This window comes from Mesocricetus auratus, unplaced genomic scaffold, assembly GCF_017639785.1.
Source record: "Mesocricetus auratus isolate SY011 unplaced genomic scaffold, BCM_Maur_2.0 Super-Scaffold_100003, whole genome shotgun sequence".
Classification (NCBI taxonomy): Eukaryota; Metazoa; Chordata; class Mammalia; order Rodentia; family Cricetidae; genus Mesocricetus; species Mesocricetus auratus.
The window spans coordinates 78,322,995-78,334,504 of NW_024429188.1; the positions used below are offsets into that span (position 1 = coordinate 78,322,995).

General features: G+C 39.8%; 1 protein-coding gene across 1 annotated transcript; it reads right to left on the reverse strand.

Moving 5' to 3' along the window:
* Positions 1 to 3,188: 3,188 nt before the first annotated feature.
* On the reverse strand, positions 3,189 to 4,067 carry LOC121139852 (transcription factor Spi-C-like). The gene has a single exon (XM_040743871.1). It carries the CDS (start codon positions 3,987 to 3,989, stop codon positions 3,240 to 3,242), a length of 750 nt encoding a protein of 249 aa, XP_040599805.1. The 5' UTR covers positions 3,990 to 4,067; the 3' UTR covers positions 3,189 to 3,239.
* Positions 4,068 to 11,510: the final 7,443 nt, after the last annotated feature.

Genomic DNA, 11,510 nt, shown 5'->3' on the forward strand with positions numbered 1-11,510 from the left:
GTGTTCATTCAAGTTATAGGTATTAGTAACATTCATTTTTATTTCTGAATACTATCCAACTACCTAATTATAATAGTCCTTTTATGTGGTCATCTATTGATGAACAAAAGACTGGTTCCAATTTGGTTATTGAAAATGATGCTATGGACAGTCATATATACATTTGAGTAGACATACACTTCTTTTGTAAAAATACATGAAATGTAACTCACTGGCTCATGTGGTCGGAGGAATTTTGTACTTATAAGAAGCTATCAAACTATTGAGAATTCTAAATATTCTACATGTTCACTTACACTTGATACAGTCACTATTTTATTTTTTAATTTTTATTATTTATTTTTAAGTTTAAATTTAGATTAGAAACAAGGTTGCTTCACAAGTCAGTTCCAGGTCCCTCTCCCTTTCCCTCCCCTCCTCCCGTGCCCTCCCCCCCAGTCCCCCCATTATCCCCTCATTTCCCCAGGTAGGGTGAGGCCCTCCATGGGGGTGTCTATAGTCTGTCATTTCATATAGGGCAGGGCCTAGACCCTCCCCCCAAGAGTTCAGGGTGAGAGTGCACCTCACATTGTTGGATGGGAGTCCAAAGTCCGTGTGTATACATGGGATGAGTACTGATCTGCTGCCCAAGGCTCAATAGATTACCTAGGCCTCCTCACTGACACCCACATTCAGGGGGTCTTGATCAGTCCCATGCTGGATTCCCAGGCTGATGCCTGGGATTCAAGAATTAACCCTTGTCAGGTCAGCTGTTTCTGGGGGTTAAACCAGCCCAGTCTTAATCCCTTTGGTCATCAGTCCTCCCTCACTGGCTTTCTTGAGTTCAGCTCAGTGCTTAGCCTCTTCTTCCATCAGCCACTGAATGAAGGTTCTGTTTCCCAGACTCTCTGGTCATGGGATTGTAGGCTGGCACTCCCCAGATCTATGTCTAAAATCCATATATGAGAGAGTACATGCCATGTTTCTCTTTTTGTGACTGGGTTACCTCACTCAGGATGGTTTCTTCTAGTGCCATCCATTTGCCTGTGAATCTCAGGATTCCATTGTTTTTTTCTGCTGAATAGTACTCCATTGTGTAAATGTACCACATTTTCTCTATCCACTCTTCGGTTGAGGGGTATCTAGGATAGTCACTATTTTAAATTTCAGTCATTCTAGCATTTGAGTAGTGGCATTTCATTGTGGTTTTACTTTCTATGTCTCTAATGATGAATTAGATCTATTCATGGACTTATTTGCTATTCATATCTCTTCATTAATTAGCTATTTGAGTTGGTTGTTCACTTATTAAGTTTTGAGAGTTCCTTGAATATTCTAGATACAAGTCCTTTTTTTTGAGGCAGGGTTTCTCCGAAGCTTTTGGAGGCTGTCCTGGAACTAGCTCTTGTAGACCAGGCTGGCCTCGAACTCACAGAGATCTGCCTGCCTCTGCCTCCTGAGTGCTGGGATTAAAGGCGTGTGCCACCAACGCCTGGCTGATACAAGTCCTTTTTAAAAGAAGTGTTTTGAAAGCATTATTTCCAGGCTATGATTGGTCTTTTGATTCTTATTCATTGAAGAACAGATGTTCTTCAGTTAGTTGAAGTCCACTCTTCTTTTTTGGATTATGTTTTGATGTAATAACAAAAAAAGAAAGAAAAACTTTATTAGATATTTAAATGTTCCATAGAGATATATGTATTACCACCTTACCAGATATTCTTAAGGAGCCTAGGGACACAGTAGACTGGTTTTATTTTTTTTTCAACATACACAGGGTTTATATAGGGATTCTTGGGGGCAGGGTAGTTTTTCCAGGATAGGGATTGGTCCGATTTCAGTGCTGAGCTCAGATTGGCTAGAGCTTCTGCTCAGGGATTGGTTAGTTTTCTGCACAGAATTAGGGTCAGATTTGGCTCTGGTTTCAGGGCCAAAGTGTGTTTCTTTCTCTGGTCTTTTTTAGCCTTTCGGCTCCAAGTTCAGGGCCAGGGTGCATTTCTTTCACTGACTCTGATTCCAGGGGCAAAGTGTGTTCCTTTGGCACTGGTTTCAGGGTAAGGGTGCATTTCTTTGGTTCTGGTTGCAGGGCCAAAGTGTGTTTCTCTGGCTCGGCTCAGAGTGTGTGTCTTTGGCTGGTCCTTTTTTCCTATAGTCACACCTTTGCCCAATCTAATAAGCAAAGGACACAGTGAGCAAGACAAAAAGGCAGTCCACAGAATGGGAAAAGATATTCACTAGCCCCACATCTGACAGAGGGCAAATCTCCAAAATTTACAAAGAACTCAAGAAGCAAGTCTCCAAAACACCAAAGGATCCAATTAAAAGGTGGTTGTACAGAACTAAATAGAGAATTCTCAATAGAGGAGGCTAAAATGGCCAAGAGACACTTGAGAAAGTGCTCAACATCCTTAGCCATCAGGGAAATGCAAATCAAAACAACTTTGAGATACCATCTTACTCCTGTCAGAATAGCTAAAATCAAAAACACCAATGACAATTTATGCTGGAGAGGATTTGGAGAGGGACACTCCTCCACTGCTGGTGGGAGTGCCTTTCTTGTTCTTTAAGAAAAACATGAAGCCATGAACATTTTGGTATAACCTCTGTGTCACAGTACATTTTGAATGACTTTACCTCAGTACATGACAAGAAAGTGCTTAAATCAATACATAAACCTGACATGGTGGCATATACCTGCTATGCCATTAACTCAAGGGCAGTCTGGGCAACACTGTCTCCAAGCAATCCAGCAAGCAAGCCCACCTGCCAGCCAGCCAGCCAGTAAACAGAATCATCCTATAGAATCATCCAAGTGTCATATCTGGAAGAAAAAGTATAGCAAAAGGCATTCAGCCTATAATTTCAATTGGTTGAGATATACTTGATCATTAATTTTAAAATCTGGTAAATGGCCTGGAGATCTTCTCCTTTGGCATTCATTTCTTGTAAGACTGGCTCCAGGGTATTCTTGGATACCCAATCTGTAGACACTAAGTCTATGATTATTTGAAGGTATCTGCCGGTAAACTATGAATATCCTTCTGAAACATCTTTTTAATGCAAACACCACCTAAAATGTTGTCAGGACAAAAAAGGTCTGACCACATTCTACAGAGTCCTCCTTAGCTGCTTGTGTATTGTGGGCCTGAGATCTGTGAGTAGGGAGAGCAGCTGTTTGCTTTGGGAAAATTCTGGAGCTGGGGGGTTTTCTGATGCTAGCAAGCAAGGAATGGTAGACCACAATTAGAAGCTGGAGTGGCTTAGCTCTGGTAACCGGCATAGGCATAGTAGTTTGTAGTCCAGTGGTCCGGACTGAAATATTCCTGATTAGGCTGTTCATACTGGGAGTACAAGAGGTCTTTCTCCCGGAGGTGAGATAGAGACAGGCTCCGGAGAGCAGCTTCACTGAACTGGTAGGTCAACTTTCTTCGGATTTTTGTGATCTCCCCAGTCCTGGCATAGTTCCTCAGGGCTCTGGCCATCTTCTGGTAAGTCATGGGTTTTCGGTTGCCTTTTCTTTGCCCCCATAGCTCAGCAAGCTTTTCTTTGTTTTTTGATATAAACTGAAAGACACCTTTGGCTCTATCGACCCACTGAATACAAGACGACATCTCTGAGTTGCACAGAGATTGGTAAAGGTATTCAAACAGTCGAACCTTCCTCCTGCCTTTTCCTCCCTTTGGCTGGAAGAGGGAGACTTGTCCCAGCTGGTTTTCGTGTATGCTCTGCAGAGATTGCTGGAGACTTTCTTCCAAATGCAAGTTCACAGACTCATTTATTACATTTCTCCAGGTGTAGGTGGGCTCTTCTGGGGGTGAGATCCCATAGAAGCTGGGATTGCCTCTGATGTGGTGAGAGTAATAGTGAGTCATGTGATTTTCTGGGAAGTACTGAAGTCCTCCAACTGAGTGCTGCAACACCTCCAAAGCATCATCGAATTCCTGACCCAGACTGTCTTGTTCGATACAGGTCTGTTGCAACAATGGCGAAACTCGGGAGTTCATTTTCATTAGTGGGTTGTCTCGTGTTGAGGAAGCTCCGAGGTAAAGCCCTTGCTGCTAGCTTGCACAAGGCTCTGGGCTCAGTAACAACTTCTGTCCAACGCAGCATCGGAAATCATGCAGCACAGAAACAAGCTCCTCTTCCCAAGGCTTCAGACGGGTTTTAAATATTAACCAGTGATCTCTGTAGGATTATAAACCCATTTCCGCACCCTTTATCAAGTTATCAACTAGTGATTAAATATCAAGAATTGTAAGCAGCATGCCAATATATAATATCTCCACCATACACATGTCAGTTCCTGCCCAACTAGACCTGTCCATGCTTGAAAGGAGGAGTGTAGATTCAGAAATGGCAGGTAAATAAATAAAGATATTAAAGAAATTACAGAGACACAGGATAGAGTCAGAAGGGCATCCCAGTGAATACTAGATCCACCCCAAATTTATTTTTCAAAGCCCTTTTATACCCCAAGCCAAAGGGGAGGGCAAAAGACTTCTTTTTACAAAGAACACTCAAAACATCTAATAGCTATGTCTGAAGACAAACATCCTGTTATTAGGCATTGAGGAACAAAACAACCAGCTGTCACACCCTTAGCCAAACATCCTGTTATCTAAGGAAGAAATACAACAACTACACCTTGGGCCAAACATCCTATTGTTTGACCTTGAAAGAGTGAAAACAATCTTGAACTCTCTAACCTTAAGTCAAATTGGAAACAAGGTACAAGATAGAGTCACTATGGGCTCCCACACACATACAGTAGATACAAATAAATAGCATTAAGACTATAAACAGTAAAATGATTAAGAACCTATTTTGTAGTTATAACTTTTTTCAGTATGATTAGTTGATTTTGATATCCAGTATAGCACAGTGGGAAGCAATATCTAGAATCTTTAAAGGACTATAAAAATTCAATAGCAAAACTGCAAATGATCCAGTAAATAAAAGTGCAAATGAATTGGCAGTCATCAAAAGAAGAAATATGAGTGACCAATAAATATCAGAAAAATGCTTAACATCTTTAGCCACCAAGGAAATGTAAGTTAAAATCACATTGAGATTCCATCTCATCCCAGTCAGAATAACCATCATCAAGAAAAAAAGTGATAATAAATACTGGCAAGAACTTGGAGAATGAAAAACAACCCTGATTCATTGTTGCTGGGAATATAAACTGATAGAAGTTAGTATGGAGGTTTCTAAATAACAAAAATAAAACTATCATATTATATAGCTATCCAACTCTGAATCTATAACTGAAGCTAAGTTAGCATACCACAGAAATACCTGCATGTACATAGTAGTGGCTATACTAGTCACAAGAGCTAAAATATGGACCCAGCCTAGATGCTCATCAACTGATAAGTAGATTTTTTAATGTGATATAAACAACCAGGAAATATTGTATGGACTGAGGAGGTGGTACTTCTGTCTTTAGTAATATATATGTATGTAAGCATGTATATATGTAACAACTAAAGGAAAAGAGCCCATGAATTTGAGAGAGATCAAGCAAAATGGATAGGAAGAGTTTGAGGGGAAAATGATGCAATTATATTATAATTTCAAAAACACCCCAGCCAGTTTTCTCTCTCTCCTTTCCTCCCAGTCGTTCCCCATCACCCCCGCTCTGTTCCTACCCTCTGCAATCCACTCCTCCTCTGAAAAACTAAAATTATCATTAAAAATTACTTTTGGGCAGTGGATACAATCAGGCTGGAAATTCCTGAAAATTCATGTATCTTCTCTTACAAACCAGTTAAGCTCTCTTTGATACCTTAAAGGGTTCCTGAATTCAAGTCTAACATGTTATAGAAAAATGCCACCTTCATGTTTGTTAATGTCTGAGTGAAATTGAGGATTTATTTTCTCCAAAAATATTTGAGCTATAGAGAATATCAATAAAGAGCAAATATGTTAACATTTCAATATTTTTAACATTCGATTCCATATTTCATTTTAGTGTACTTTGTGTAATATAATTTATTTTAGACATTTTAAGAAAGTTTTATAGACTTGGAATGTGATACCTCAATCTATTATCCATGTACTCAGGAAATTGAGGCAGGAGGATTACAGTGAGTTCTAGGTATGCCTGAATTACACGGTGAGTTCCATAGATTTGGCTTCACGGCAAGACTGTCTAATAACTAACAAACAAAACAGGCAAGTAAGGTGGCTCAGTGGGCAAAGCTGCTTGCTACACAAGCTTTGTGAGCTGAGTTTGAGCTCTGAAACCCACACAAAGTTGGAAGGAGAAAACTGACTCCACAATTTGTCTTCAGACATCCATACACAGGCTAGGCATTATGTATGTGTGTGTGTTCAGAGACACATGTCATACACTCATACAACAATAATAAATACAAATTTTAAAAATGCAAAAGATGAAGCTGGACGTTGGTGGCTCACGCCTTTAATCCCAGCACTCAGGAGGCAGAGGCAGGTGGATCTCTCTGAGTTTGAGGCCAGCCTGGTCTACAGAGCGAGTTCTAGGACAACCTCCAAAGCAATACAGAGAAACTCTGTCTCGAAAATCCAAAAAAAAAAAAAAGAAAAGAAAAACAAAAATGCAAAAGCTGAACCAACTGAATACAAAACAGCCTCTATGGATCCTATAGAAGTCTGTGTTATACGGAAAATTGTGTATTTTTATAAGGGTCAGGGAGATGACTCAGTTGGTAAGGCACTTGCCACATAAATATAGTGACTGAATTTGATCCCTTGAAATATATGACAAAAAAAGAAAGGAAGGAAGGAAGCAAAGGAAAAATAAAGAACAGGTGTGGCTGTGTGTGCCTATAATCCCAGAAATGGAAAAGCAGAGACAGGAGGATGGCTGGGGACTGCTGGCCAGCCAGTCTAGATGAATCTGTAAATTCCAGGTTCAATGGGAAACCCTATCTCAAAAACTAAGGAGGAAGGTGATTGAGGATGAGAAGTTGTATCTACCTTAGTCCTTTCATTCATATATGCATGTATGTGCATCCTTGTGCACCTACACATACACACCTGTTTTTTTCAGAATGCTAGTTAAAGAAACCAGGTAGCATTGGTGTTTATTAAAAGCTTTGAAACAGGTAGGCTGACATGTCCTTGTTTAGATTACTATCAGAAGTATCTGCCTCCTTGTTACTTCCGCGCCTTTTATGGTGTTAAGAAATTTCCAGCCCATGTATATTTAAGGGCAAATACCATTTCTGCTATTTATTGAGTGCATAATTTTGAGAAACCTAACTTTTGGTGTCCAGTTTTTGAAATGTGGCATATGGGCAATGAGGCCTGTCTCGGGGGAATATGGTGAGGATATGACAAGTGCTAGACATGCACAATGGGTCCAATAAACATTTGCTTCTTTTTAGTTCAGTATTTAAAGGGATAGAGAACATCATGCATCATATTATAATTACTGAGATATTCTGAATGGGTCCCTAAATTAGCAGATAAAATGACGCCCTTTTCTGCTTTTAGGAAGCAAGCATTGAAGTCTAGTGGAGTCAGCTGTGCTATATTAGTCTCAGCTCAAGAATGGGTCCAAGAGAGTTTCTAGAATGAGGATGTAGATTTCTGGCTCATGGTTTTGGCGGTTTTGCTACTTTAATCTGCTCCTGACTCAAGGCCTTTATGGACTGTAGTCAAGATTCTGAATGTGAAGCATTACCTCATTCAAATACACAGTCACTTCTTCAACTAAGCCCCAGGGGTAAGACACGACTTCCAGGACATTGATGTAGCGGTTTTCTGTCTCTTTTCATCTATAGATCCAGGAAAAGTTCTGCGGAGAGTTGCATCTCCAACTCTCATTTGCCACAGGCAAAAAAAGAAAAAATGAAAAAAAAGACCTAAAGCCCAAACTTCTTAAAACTAATGGGAAGCCTGACACTACTTTAAATGAGACACCAATGAGATGATGTCTAGTTTAAATGTCATAAGCAAATTACTTATTCATGCCAGAAACCAAAGTATAGACCTTGCCGTACTACAAATGTTAACACATACAAGAGATCAATCTATGGAATTGTGACCTTTGTAGAGCACGAACAGTCCCTTTTTGACTTCTGGGAAGTATTGCTCTCCCAAGACTGCTTCATGTTCTTTTGATCATGTAGTAACTTTAATTTAAATTGTCTTTGACTTTTCCTAGACAACATGGAATAGTGAAAATAGCACTGAATTTTACATCAGACAGATCTGAGTTTGAACCTTTCTATGTTAATAACTAGCTGTGGTTGTAATTTCAGCAAGTTTTTCCAACCTCCTTGTGTTTCAGCTGTGTCTGCTGTAAAATGGATATCTATTAAAATGATGCACCCTGTAGCTAGGATATACTTCATATGAACTTCTGTAATGCATTACTTACTTTTTCAAAGACCCAAAGCTAAGAGAAACAAACCAAGAAGAAGCAATCGCTATGCCAATGTTACATTTATAAATTTCAGAAGAGTGATTTGCCTAACAGCATCTTTAGTTTTTTTAAGTCACTCTTGCCAGGTGGTGACAGCACATGCCTTTAGTTCCAGCACTTGGGAGGCAAAGGCAGATGTATCTCTGTGAGTTCGAGGCCAGCCTGGCCTACAGAGTGAATTCCAGAACAGCCAGGACTGTTACACAAAGAAACCTTCTCTCAAAAAAAAAAACAAAAATGTCACTTTCATCCATTCCAACATCCAAAACACTATCTCTTGTTATTAATTAATTAATTTAGGTAGCTAGTTAGTTAGTTGGTTAGTTAGTTTGAAGCCAGGGTCTCTCAGATCTCAAACTGTTTCTAAGCCTGATATTTAGCCAAGAGAATGACCTGATCTTCTGCTCCACTTGCTGCCAACTCTCAAGTTCGTGGATTACATGAGTACACTACTATGGTTAATTTATGCCGTACTAGGGAGGGAATCCCAGGAATTCATGTATGCTAGGCAAGCATCCTACCAACCAAGCAAGCTACACCTACAGACCTGCAACCACTGTCTTGAGAAACAATTTAAGTATTTACTGCATGGATTTTAGTTAATCCCAGATGTAGCCAAGTTGACAACCAGGAATGACCATTATAATAAACTGGTCTATACCCCTAAACCTCCATTAAAATTGTTCTTCCAAAAGAAATTGACAAACTCCTAAGCTGTAGGCCATTAACTTTTATTTGGTTATTTTAAACTTTTTTTAAGATTGTAATTACATTATTTCTCCCATCCTTTTCCTCACTCTTAGCCCTCCTACGGACCCCCTTGTTCTCTTTAAAATTCATGGCCTCTTTGGCTTTAACGGTAAAGTTTTAATCAAATACACGTTTATATATTTAATTCTTTTACTCCATAATTTTAGGTAACTATTACTTTACTAAAGATCTCCATCTTGAGACCCTCTCTCATTTTGTGCTTCTGCAACATTGATTGATTATATTGGGGATGGAACCCAGGACATTGGACATGTGAGACAAGCACTCCGCTACTAGACTCCACCCTTGTCTATTTTTTTCATTGTAGTTTTCCATGAAGCCTCATCCTTGTCCCTTTTATAATCTCAGTATCTATAATATCCTGAACAAATTATGTTCGTGCGTTTAACTACCAACAGAAAAGTGTTAAATCTCTTTTACAAACCCTTGCTTGTTACCCATGTTTGGGGTGTTTTTATCATACTGTAAAGATAAAAAAATTGAAATTAATGTGGAAGGAAGCTGTGATTTCTATAATGCAGTCTAATGTCTAAGCTTGGTGGTCTAACAAATTTCACAAATATGAAGCTTATGTCAAGTGAAACTTGAAAGAAGGGCAGCAGATGTGTCCCTATCTCTTGCCTTTTCTTTGAGACAGGATCTTATGTAGCCCTGGCTGACCTTGAACTCACTGTGGCACCAAGGATTATGCTGAATTCCCAATCTATCTGCCTCCACCTCCTGAGATGACAATCATATGCTACCATACCTACATTTTTATGCAGTGTTAGGTACCTAACCGAAGGCTTTGTGAATGCTAAGCAGCACCCTATCAATGGTGTTACACTCCCAGCCGAACCTTTCTGTCTTAAGCTAGCCTTGGAAAAGTTTGCTTCGCTTCTAGATTCCCAAGTATACCATCTGTTTTGTGCTGTGCCTACTATCTTTTTTGTTGTCCTTTTAGCCTCTTGTGAGAATGGATCTCCTGGTAACATCACAAGAGATACCTTTAAAGTCTCACCACCATGACTGACCAAAATGTGACCCAAACAATAATGACACTAATGGACATGCCAAAGTGAGTGAGGGAAAGCCCATGAGGCCTCAGCCCTATACAAACAACTGACTTTGGGTGACTGTCCAGGTAGTCTTCTGTTTCTGTCTTTGCTGAACCTTTTGGAAGTCGCTCACCTGCACTTCCTGCCTACCCTAGTATTGTTATCCTCCTTCTCAGATCTTTGATGGGGCCGAAGGTTAGACTGTCACAATTATTGTTCTCTCTTCTTAGATGGAAATATTAGATACAAGACTTAGACTTTCCAGCTTAGGACAGCTCTATAGTAATCTCTGTTATGTCTTAACCCTATGACTGGATATATAGTTCTTGCCATTTGCTCTTGTTGCTTCACTGGCAATAGGTCTTAAGTGTGTTGTTCTTACTTTTCCTTCCCCTATAGCACACTTAATACTTGTTATCTTTGTGTATAGTTTTATATCAAGCCTAATCCTTTTTCTTTAGACTAAAAGGGGAATTGCAGTGAGATATCCACCCTGCCCACATCTGTAGTGCTGACAACGCCCATGGTCACAGGTGAGGACATGAGGGAGAGTGGGTTTGAGGCCTGGGGTCGAGACAGGTGGCTCTCTCTTGCTTCCGGTCAGGTCACAGAGGGCAAACTGGGTGAATCCTTGGAGCTGGAACTTGCAGCGGTCACCAGCTTCTTGTGTAAGTGCATTCTCCCCGAATAAAGTTACATTAACCTATTTTGAGACTGGTTCCATGAATCTTGATCTATGCATCCACAATAGGCAACTAAGGAAAGCTGGGAGCGGGAGATATGTCCTCCCAGGAAAAACCACACCAATTGATTGTCCATTGCCAAAAAGTCAGCCCTGGAAACATACATAAAATAACATTATAAGAACTGAATAGAGTATATTTAGGAATATATAAAAAATATATACATATATGCATACAATAACAATTAGTGAAAAAAGAGGCCCCATGGGTTTGAAGGAGACCAGAGAGGGGTATGCGGGAGGGTTTGGAGGGAGTAAAGGAATGAGAGAAATATTGTAATGATATGTATTAGAATGTCAAAACTAAAAATAATTTAAAAAAATAAAGACTGGGAGGACTTCCTAACATCACTAATCTCTGTGTAGCTTAGTGATTCTATTTACCTCCTCAGTTTTCCCATTGCAGACATAACTTAGTGTGGTTTCTTGTTTACAGGGTGGACCAAAGATTAGTGTAGCTGGTCATTAAGCAGTACAGATGATGAGTACTTAAGACCCTTCATATCTATCTGTTCCTCCCAGTGTCCTTAGTTTAGGCTTTACTTCAATACTTTCTTGACCAGCC